We start from the raw sequence: 11587 nt of genomic DNA, 5'->3' as shown, positions 1-11587 counted from the left end.
TGTGATCTCAGGATCCCGATCTGCTAGTAGATCATGAAGCATTTTCTTTTTGTTTGGGGCAAAGTTTAGGGCAAAGTTTGAGACTGAGGGTTTTATGAGTTTTTCTCTTGCGGTGTCACATAGGTGACAGTCCAGGAGAATGTGGGACAAGGAATCAGGGCATCCTGCACCACATCGGCAGACTGTTTACTATGTTCTGGCAAAAGCTGTAAAAAAATAAATAAAAATAAAATAAACTTAAAGGCCTGTGACTTTTCCCTTTCACTCTTTTCTCTTTGCAGAGCTTCTTCCCAGGTCTCTTTTGTAATCTTTTTTTGGGGGGATACGTCAACCACGTCGTGGCCTCGCTCACCATGTACCAGTTGCTACCCATACTGATTTATGCAGCTCTCGAGTCCCTGGCAGGACATACGGCGCTGGCCGTCTTTCAGGCACCGCCTCACACGAACCAGAGCTGGGCACTGCCCACCTTCCTGGCCCACCTCAAGCGCTTGGCATCCTCGAACATTACCACCACTGTGATCAGCAGCAAGGTCCGGGCCTCCGATATGTGCCAAGGCTATTACGATGTCATGGGGCAGTACGATGCCGCGTTCAACTGCACCACGGGGGGCTACCGGTTCTGCTGCGGCACCTGCCACTACCGGTTCTGCTGTGAAGACCGGTCCAGGAGGCTGGAGCAAGGGAAGTGTCCCGAGAGCCCGCCGTGGATCACCACCCCATCCACCGGCACCTCCACAAAGGGACCCGAAACGCCGAGCGGGAGCAAGCAAACGGGCAATAGCACCGTGTACGTGATCTGCGGCGTCATCAGCTTCACCTTGGCGGTGGGAGTCGGGCTCAAATTCTTCTTCAGAAAAGCCTCCAGGAGGCCACACGGAAGAGAACTCAACGTGCCCAGGTAAATGCGTGCGGTGGAGCGGGGCCGAATGCGAATCTCTGGGGGGCCACTGCAGTGTCGTGGTTAAGAACGGTTGGTTTAGAGCAGTGGATTCTGATCTGGAGGTTTTTAAGCAGAGGCTAGATGGCCATATGTCAGCAAGGTTGATTCTATGACCTTGGGCAGTTCATGGGAGGGAGGGCATCTTGGCCATCTTCTAGGGGTCCCTGGGGGTGTGTGGGGGAGGTAGTTGTGAGTTTCCTGCATTGTGCAGGGGGTTGGACTAGATGACCCTGGTGGTCCCTTCCAATATGATTCCATGATTCTATCAGTGGCAGACACTAATCTGGTGAACCGGGTTGGTTTCCCCACTCCTCCACATGAGCGGCAGACACTAATCTGGTAAACTGCATTTGTTTCCCCACTCCTATACATGAAGTCAGCTGGGTGACCTTGGGCTAGTCACACTCTCTCAGCTCCACCTATCTCTCAGGGTGTCTGTTGTGGAGAGGGGAAGGAAAGCCGGTTTGTTTCTTCCTTAAGCGGTAGAGAAAGTTGGCATATAAAAACCAACTGTTCTTCTGCTTCTTCTTCCCTGGCTGAAGATGTAGCAGAGTGTTCACCCAGCATTACAAAGCAACACTGTTTCCCATAATCATAAAGCTAGTCAAATGCATACCCCGGGTGTCTTCACACAGCCCCAACAATCGCTGTGCACAAGTGCCTTGCTAGTCCTTTAACCAGCTCTTGGTTTCTTTCCCCGGACAGGGCTCTGGTCGACATTCTCAGGCATCAAGCGGGGAGCAGCTCCTGCTCCGAACGCAACAATAGCCTTGTCATTAACTCGAACTTCCAAGACAATGGTTCGGCTCGACCCCCCAAGAATCTGTACAGCACCGTGAAACCTTCCAAAAGCAGCCACGGTAAGGGAAGGCAGATGCGGCAGGGGAGAGGAGCTCAGGCGGCCAACGTTTGCACCAGATACTGTGGCTATGTATTTAAAAGCAGCCCCACGTCACATCCTCCCTAAATTCCACCCACTAGGGTTGCCACCTCTGGTTTGGGAAATACCAGGAGATGTTGGGGGCGGAGCCTGAGGAGGGCAGGGTTTGGGGAGGGGAGGGACTTCGATGCCATGGAGTCCAATCGCCAAAGCGGCCATATCCTCCAGGTGAACTGATCTCTATCGGCTGGAGATCAGTTATAATAGGAGATCTCCAGCTATTACCTGGAGGTTGGCAACCCTATATAAAAGCCCGTGTCTTCCCCTCTCCTCACTCCCCAAGCTCACTTGTTCCAGCAGAACTGGGATCAAAGATAGTGCCCCCTTGAGGCGGGGGCATACCCCACACCTTAATTCCGACAGGTGCCTGCCTCCTTCCGAGCTGGCCATTTCCCATCCGTGGCAGGCGGTAGCCCTGGGAGGATAATGTCTTCTATTCCTCATGCCCACCTTAGCGCCAGCCCTTTCCTCACCCCATTGATTTTCTCAGAGGGATATCTCTTGCTAACTCCTGCTCTTCGGAGGGGTGCAGCTTTATATATATATATATATTTATATCTATATCAGCAGCAGGAATTAAACTGCAAAGCATGTGGAGAAACAGCCTCTTTGCCATGGCAACCGGTTCTAGCTGTCTGGCTGTCTTTGTGTCGACTTGAACATTAATATTGGGGTTGTGTGTGTGTGTGGAGGGGGGTGTTTAGTTAGTCATGAACTCTTTCCCTTCCAAGTGGAACAAAAAGCCTCTGAGTGCCTAAGAGGAACAGCATATGCTGTTTCCCTTTCTCCAATCCCCGCCTGACAATGTCCCTTTCCTCCCCGACACCCCCAGGCGTGCTTGACCTAGGGTTACCAGGTCCCTCTTCACGATCGGTGGGAGATCAGTTGCCAAAGTGGCATTTTCTCCAGGTGAACCGATCCCTATTGGCTGGAGATCAGTTGTAATAGCAGGAGATCTTCTGCTATTACCTGGAGGTTTAGGAAAAAAGGCAGCACGGAGGCTCATACAATTACAAACATGAACATACACATATAATTATATTTAGCTGTTATTTTGTTGTGTAGCAGCTTTGCATCCTTGGTCTAGTTGACCAGAATCTATTGAGTATTGGCATGAAGTAAATGTCCAATTGTTGAACAACAAATACTGTGTATGTTAATGTTTGTAATTGTATGAGCCTCTGTACTGCCTTTTTTTCTAAAGTTCACTTATTGCTGGCACAGGTTGTGTTTCATGATTGCGTTTCAACCTGGAGGTTGGCAACCCTAGTTTGACCCCCTCCCAAACATCAATGGCACCTCCATAATCATTATGATTATAAATACCCACAATGATATGCAGCATGTGGCTCAGACCTCTTTCTCTCCCAAAGTAATGGCAGAAAATTTGGTGTCACCCCCACACCACCCCCATGCCGGTGTGGCATGGCCATAGCACATTAGTTCCCAGCATTTTCGATATTGGCATAAGAACATAAGAAGGGCGTGGATGCATTATTGTGAATATGAGTTAAAAATGGGAAGAATGGAAGAATATTTTCTAATCTGATCCAGAGGATTATTTCTGATCTTTTTTATAATGATTAAGTATAAGTATATTTACTAACAGACTATGATTTTTTTTTCTATATATGGTATCGATAGTTTATTAAGATTAGATTACCTACGACGGGATGAACTTTTTATTAAGAGGCAGATAGAGGTGAAGGGGAAGTCAAAAATTTTTTTTTTCCATTTTTCTTTTTTCTTTTTTTTATTATAAGATATGGAACTATAACAACTCTAAGTTAGAATTGAAATTTGATATTGTTATAGATGTTGTTCAATGTAATGGAAAACTTCTAGTATAAAACCTAATAAAATTTATATATAAAAAAAAAGAACATAAGAAGGGCCATGCTGGCTCAGACCAAGGCCATCAAGTCCAGCAGTCTGTTCACACAGTGGCCAACCAGGTGCTCTAGGAAGCCCCCAAACAAGACGAGTGCAGCAGCACCATCCTGCCTGTGATCCAAAGCACCTAATATAATAGGCCCTTTGATCCTGGAGAGAAGAGGTCTGCATCATGACTAGTATCCATTTTGACTAGTAGCCATGGATAGCCCTCTCCTCCACGAACATGTCCACTCCCCTCCCAAAGCCATCACCACATCCTGGGGCAGGGAGTTCCACAATTTAACTATGCAAGTTCAAATTTATTTGGTCTGGAGACCCCTTCAGTTATTGTCAATTGCATTTTGGGCTGTAGGTTTTTGACAGCCGTTGCTTTCATGCATTTTAACTGCAGGTTTGCCTCTTTTATAACTGTTACTTAAGCTTAAGTTATCCAAGCAAAAATGTACTGAACGAACCAATGTACTGAACGAATAGTGTGAACCATTGAATGAAGCTGAGATTCGCAGGGTTGCCAACCTCCAGGTAGTTATTGGAATTCTCAGGCACTTATGGCAAAGAATGCAAACACATAAATATGCTGCTAACAATATATTGTACCGAGGCACAACACAAACAAATATAGGAATACAAATGATGCACTAACATGCTAATTCCTATATTTGTTTGTGTTGTGCCTCGGTACAATATATTGTTAGCAGCATATTTATGTGTTTGCATTCTTTGCCATAAGTGCCTGAGAATTCCAATAGCCACTTTTTGGGCACTAGTCCTAGTTTCGGTTGCACAACCTCCAGGTAGTGGCTGGAGATCTCCCACTATTACATCTGATCTCTGGGTGGCACAGATTAGTTCACCTGGAGAAAATGTCCACTTTGGAAGGTGGACTCCATGGCAATATACCCCACTTAAGTCCTTCCCCTCCCCAAGCCCCACCCTCCTCAGGCCACCCCCCCAAAAAAAATCTCCAGGTATTTCCCAACTTGGCGCTAGCAACCCTAGAGATATGAGGCTTGGGGCCCATCCAAGAGATCTTCCTTGGATTGAAAAATAATATAGGCTCATGTGACAGGAAGGCACAGGAGGATCATTCTATTCCTCCATTCTGTTCCTCTCCTCACAAACCTCTCCCAGCAAAATGGAACTTTAAAAAGCTAATATTGCTAGCCAGTAGCTCATGAATCAGCAGAGCAGACTTTAGTTAACTATCTTAAAAAATGAAATGGAGTGTTAGTATGTGTGTTTTTTTAAGCTGTTTAAATAAATAAATAAATTCTCGCTCCCAGGGCACAACTTCTCACTTGGTGGAAACGGCAGGCAGTACTCAGAGCCAAGTGCAAAGAGCTTTTCCTGGGATGTAACATTTCAGCCTGCAGCTGAGCGGTTGTATGTTGAAAAGATGCATGAAAAAAATAATCTCCCTGCATATAGAATAAATAACATGCCAGCACTTACACATGCAATCCCATACTTGCTCTTTGAAGGGGTACGTTCAAGGAAAAGGCCTGCCACTTGGTTCTGCTGAAGGTATAAACTAGTTAAAGTCTGGTCTTTTTCCATGAAAGATCACACATTCCGGTTTGGATTTAGCTTTAAACTGAATACAGTGACCCCTAGTGGCAGAAAGAGGATTTGGCCCATCTAGCAGAGAAAAGTTAACGTTTCCCAACACTTCTCTGGAACGTAAGGACGAAACGAAACCATATAGCATAAGGACCAAACCAAACCATATAGCACGACCCTGCTGTTGTCAATTGAAACTCCTGCTCTGTTATTAACTCTAGAATCAGAAGCCACCACAGCCTGCTATTTCCATTTTTAAAAAACAACAACAGTGGGAAGATCCAGCCAAAGATCTCCCAGCATCTCATCTGGGTTGACCCTAAGGAACACACCAAGGGCCCATCTAAGTCTAGCATTCAGTTTCCCACAGTGCCAAACAGGTTCCTCTGGGAAGCCCACAAGCAAGGTATCAAGGCAATAGCCACCCCCCTGCTGTCGCTTCCCACCAACTGCTATTCAGGTACACTGCTCCTGAGCTTGGAGGTTCTTTTTAGCCATCATGGCTAATAGACATTTATCCTCTAAGATTTTGCCTGATCCCCTTTTGGGTTCATTTCCGACAGCAGCTACCACCACATTTGGTGGGAGTGAATTCCCTGATAATTATGCAATGATTTGAAGGAGTGCTTTCTTGATGTTCCAGAATTAGGGTTGCCAACTCCAGGGTGATAAATTCCTAGAGATTTGGGAGTGGAGCCTAGGGAAGGCAGGGTTTGGAGCGGAGAGTGACCTCAGTGGTGTCTAATGCCGTAGAGTCCACCCTTGGAAGCTGCCATTTCCTCCAGGGGAACTGATCTCTGGAGATCAGTTATAATTCCAGTTCCATCAGGTGACCACCCCCCAGTACTAGACTAAAATGTAGGCGGGAAATCACTCTTTTTGTACTTGCTCTACTTTGATTTCCTTTCTTTATTCGCTTTGATAAACCTCTACCTTTGTATTTTTGCTGAAAGCTTTTCTTCTTTTGCCTTGCAGATAACATGCATCACAATTACATGCATCTGAATACCAACAGCCCCAAACACCACACTGCCACTTTGGGTAAGTAGAAAAGGGCAAGACTCCAGTAGCATCTTAAAGACTAACAAAATTTCTGGCAGGGTATGAGCTTTCCTGAGCCACAGCTCACTTCTTCAGATATAGCTAGAATGTGAGTCCATCTATCCTTAAGTAGAGAAGAGTGAATTAGACACACAATGGCAATGTAAATATCAAAAGCAAGTAAATGACGTTAACATATGTGTTTGGATTAGGTGTGATATGCAGAGGGGTAGTAGGGGTGGAGAAATTAGCATTGGTAATGAGACAGGAATCTCAGATCTCTATCCAGTCCAGGGGAATGCATTGGCTTGAGCTTCATTATTAGTTGTAATTCAGCCGTCTCGCTAATCTCCCTTTGGGTAAGTGTTGGAAATTGGTTATTACCTCTTAGGGAGTATGTACAGATGGTTTTGGATTTCTCATCCCTGCTGTTTCAACCCGAAAACTCCAGTTTCAGTTTTGCTTCTCCTGGGGCCAAACTGACCCTGTGATTCTTTATTTTTGTGCCGTTTTCTGTTTCTGTGCACAAGGTAGAGATATGTTACTGTGAACTAACCAATGTTTTAAATTAGATGTCTTCTTAAAGGAAATAATCGGCATCTTATCACACATGGGAATGTGATATAAAATGTTCCAGTTTTTATAAATGTTCTTTTTTAGTCCAGAACTTATATGATTGATAGTCAAACCACATGTAAGTCTCCCAGCATCGGTCATTTTGTAATAAACGCTTCCTATGGCAAGCAACTGCTTTATGATAAACTGATTGGGAAACTTGGAGTGGGTACCCTCTGGTGACTAAGGCCTTTTATGCATGGCTGTTTCCGTTGCGGTCACCTCTCCGACGACTTCGGGTCTTTGATTTGATTATGCATGCCGTTTCCAACCGTCAAAGGTTGCCTCGCTCTTCCCCAGTGTTTCCCCACATTTTGACCGTGTTTTTAAATTCAAGATAAAACAGGTCCCTGAAAATGCGGGGAAAACGCGGGCAAATGCAGGGGAAGAGCGAGGCGACCTCTGATGGTCGGAAACTGCATGCATAATCAAATCAAAGACCCAAAGTCATAGAATCATAGAGTTGGAAGGGACCACTGGGGTCATCTAGTCCAACCCCCTGCACCATGCAGGAAATTCACAACTATCTCCCCCCACACCCCCAGTGACCCCTACTCCATGCCCAGAAGATGGCCAAGATGCCCTCCCTCTCGTGAACTGCCTAAGGTCATAGAATCAGCATTGCTGACAGATGGATATCCAGCCTCTGCTTAAAAACCTCCAGGGAAGGAGCACTTACCACCTCCTGAGGAAGCCTGTTAACATAAGAACATAACATAAGAACATAAGAAAGGCCCTGCTGGATCAGACCAAGGCCCATCAAGTCCAGCAGTCTGTTCACACAGTGGCCAACCAGGTGCCTCTAGGAAGCCACAAACAAGACGACTGCAGCAGCACCATCCTGCCTGTATTCCACCGCACCCAATATAATAGGCATGCTCCTCTGATACTAGAGAGAATAGGTATGCAGCACGACTAGTATCCATTCTAACTAATAGCCATGAACACCCCTTTCCTCCATGAATATGTCCACTCCCCTCTTAAAGCCCTCCAAGTTGGCAGCCATCACCACATCCTGGGGCAGGGAATTCCACAATTTAACTATGCATTGTGTGAAAAAATACTTCCTTTTATCTGTTTTGAATCTCTCACCCTCCAGCTTCAGCAGATGACCCCGTGTTCTAGTATTATGGGAGAGGGAGAAAAACTTCTCCCTATCCACTCTCTTCAAACCACGCATAATTTTATAGACCTCTATCATGTCTCCCTTTAGCCGCCTTCTTTCCAAGCTAAACAGCCCTAAGCGGTTCCACTGAGGAACCACTCTAACTGTTAGAAAATTCTTCCTAATGTCTAGACAGAAACTCTTTGGATTCAATTTCAACCCGTTGGTTCTGGTCCGACCTTCTGGGGCAACTTGGCACCCTCCTCTATATGATAGCCCTTCAGGTACTTGAAGATGGTTAGCATATCCCTTCTCAGTCTTCTCCTCTTCAGGCTAAACGTACCCAGCTCCTTCAACCTTTCCTCCTAGGACTTGGTCTCCAGACCCCTCACTATCTTTGTTGCCCTCCTCTGGACATGTTCCAGCTTGTCTACATCCTTCTTAAATTGTGGTGCCCAAAATTCGTTGCAGGGGTGACCACAATGGAAACAGCCATGCATAGAAGCCCAAAATGTTGGTCTCGGAAATTTTATTCTTGCTGCTTCTACAGGTAGCCTTCTCAGTCAAGCCCCAAATGTACAGGAGGTACAACCGGACTGATATAGTTCTCTCTCCCTTTTCTGTCCCCAAAGACTGGCATATGAACCACACCCCCAGTCACTCCACTGGGAAGTACAACACCCTCAGCTGCTCCCGCTCCTTCCACAACCTGTCCCATCTGCCACCGTCTTACGAGACAGCCGTCAAGTCAGAACTGAACCGCTATTCCTCACTCAAACGCTTGGGTAAGTCTGGGCATTTAAGAATGGTACACAGGGAAAGGGTATCTGATGTACTTTAAGGCCATTCACTGGGGCTGAGGAGATGAGAGCAGAAGAACTGGGTAAGGACCTCCCATCCGCTAGGGGATGGCAGTTCCAATCCTCTTCTTTATATCTCTCCATCACTGCATGATCTATGCATGGTGTAGTGGTTAAGAGCGGTGGTTTGGTGGACTCTGGAGAACCGGGTTCGATTCCCCACTCCTCCACATGAACAGCGGACGCTAATCTGGTGACCCGGGTTGGTTTCCCCTCTCCTCCACACAAAGCCAGCTGGGTGACCTTGGGCTAGTCACAGTTCTATTAAGAGCTCTCTCAGCCTCACCTATCTCACAGGGGGTCTGTTGTGAGAGGGGAAGGTGATTGTAAACCAGTTTGATTCTGCCGTAAGTGGTAGAGAAAGTCGGCATATAAAAACCAACTCTTCTTCCTCTTCTTCCTCTTCTTCTTCCTCCTCCTTTCTTCTTCTTCTTCTCCTCCTCCCCTCTCAGAGCGTTTTCACACATGAGGCTTAAATTACTTTGCTACTCTGTAGGGCTATTTATGTTAAGACCTGGTCACGAATGAAGAAGAGAAAGAAGAAGAAGAACGTATGCCGCAGGGCTGCCGATCCCCGGGTGGGGCCTGGAGATCTCCCAGAATTACAACTGCTCTCCAGACAAGAGATCGATTCTCTTGGAGAAAATAGTGCTCTGGAGGGTGGGTTACATAAGAACATAAGAAAGGCCCTGCTGGATCAGACCAAGGCCTATCAAGTCCAGCAGTCTGTTCTCACAGTGGCCAACCAGGTGCCTTTAGGAAGCCACAAACAAGACGACTGCAGCAGCACCATCCTGCCTGTGTTCCACCGCACCCAAAATAATAGGCATGCTCCTCTGATACGAGAGAGAATAGGTATGCAGCATGACCAGTATCCATTCCAACTAATAACCATGAATACCCCTCTCCTCCATGAATATGTCCATTCCCCTCTTAAAGCCCTTCAAGCTGGCAGCCATCACCACATCCTGGGGCAGGGAGTTCCACAATTTAACTATGCATTGTATTCCGGGGCATTATACCCTGCAGAGCTCCCTCCCCTCCCCAAACCACCCCCTTTCTAGCCTCCACCCCCTAAATCTCCAGTAATTTCCCACTGAGAAATGTAGGCATTATTTTACATTTATCTTATAATATTTATAATGGGCTTGGACTGTAATAATAGAAATGGTTGTGGGTGCCCAGCCCAGGCATACTTCGGGGGCCCTGGACACCGTGCAACACAACCATCTGGCCACTGCCATACTACCAGCTGAAGCAAGATCAGCTTGAAGCCCCATGTGTGAAAATGCTCTCTGTCTCTTTCAGCACCAGTTCCTCTAGTTATGCACATTCAACCATCCGTCTCCCTAAAATTCATTTCTGTTTCTCCATTTCTTACATGGGCTGCCCCTGTCCCATGGAATGACATTTCGCTTATTTCCCTATCTCCCAGCAGCTGAGAAGGACTTGGATGAGTTCTATGTCAAGCGGAGGCATCTTGCCGAACTGACCCGAGGGACCCTGCCCTTGCATGCTATGAAGATGAACTATGATAGGGATGCCTACTCCGAGAAATCACACAATCCGCGGCGCGTCATGTCCCAAGAGCACATCCTTTCCGATGGTGGCGGCGGAGGGGAAAGCTACCGCCCGTCCCACTATGACTACACTATCCCGCGAGAGCGCGTGGTATCCCACGAACGCCTCCTCTCCCGCGAAAACTTGCATTCGCAGGAGCGCTTGCTTTCTCCTGAGCGTCTCCATCAAGGCACAGGCCCCTTCCAGGATGTGCATCAGGGCCACCAGAAGGCCCACTCCCAAACCAACGTCTGTGCCAGCAGCACCCCCATGCTCGACCACCATCACATGATGCAGATGAACTCTCACCCCCCCGCCAACAACTCCCCCAAGACAACTGCTCCTTGGGAGACCAGTAGTAACCAGGGCGCCGCCAGCAGGCGCCAGGGCTTTGCAACCAAGCGGCAAAGCACCATTGAGCAACTCCAATACATCCCTGGGCACCATTCAGGCCAGCACATCCCTACTGGCAGCAAGAACGAGGTCACCGTGTGAGATGCCCTGTTCCCCAGCTCAGGGTGATTCAACTTTCCAAGGCCATATTTCTTAGCTCTTTTCTGCTCCACCCCACCTTTTTTTGGTGCTCACCATCTTTTTTTGGGGAATCCCTCTCTTTTTTTCCCTTAAAGCTCTATGGCCTCCATCTCGGTTGATGTCAAGTCCTAGCCTGGTCTTTGATAATGTTACCATCGCAGTCTTCTCTGACTTCTGATGATGTCCATCTGACCAACCAGGCCTTGATCATGTACGATGATGAAATTTACTCTAGGTATTGTGATGACATCTGTGCAATTGGTTCATGTCAGCATGTGATGGTGTCAAGGCCTGCACGGTATCTTTCAGGGCATCTACTGCACAATCTTGGCCAGCTTCTGAAGATGGTGAGAGGTTTCGTAAATACACGATGCTGCTGTTTTCCATGTCTGCCAACACCACTGCTGTTGAGATCTGATGACACTGAAGCTGACTGTCAAAGACCAGGGTGGATCAATAATGTAGCCTTGGTGATAGCTTGAGATGATATCACGATTGCCAGGCCTCATCATAGCTATGGGCCTTGTCTCAGA

General features: G+C 47.1%; 1 protein-coding gene across 1 annotated transcript; it reads left to right on the top strand.

Moving 5' to 3' along the window:
• Nucleotides 1-353: 353 nt before the first annotated feature.
• SHISA7 (shisa family member 7) lies at nt 354-11038 on the top strand. The gene is made up of 5 exons (XM_056863065.1): nt 354-901; nt 1649-1803; nt 6315-6380; nt 8733-8885; nt 10396-11038. The coding sequence occupies exons 1-5, from the start codon at nt 354-356 to the stop codon at nt 11013-11015; spliced, it is 1542 nt and encodes a 513-aa protein (XP_056719043.1). The 3' UTR covers nt 11016-11038.
• Nucleotides 11039-11587: the final 549 nt, after the last annotated feature.

Source organism: Euleptes europaea, chromosome 18 (genome assembly GCF_029931775.1).
Source record: "Euleptes europaea isolate rEulEur1 chromosome 18, rEulEur1.hap1, whole genome shotgun sequence".
In the NCBI taxonomy this organism is placed as follows: domain Eukaryota; kingdom Metazoa; phylum Chordata; class Lepidosauria; order Squamata; family Sphaerodactylidae; genus Euleptes; species Euleptes europaea.
Note: the sequence above shows the minus strand (reverse complement) of the source record. Positions and strands in the feature narration are given on the sequence as shown.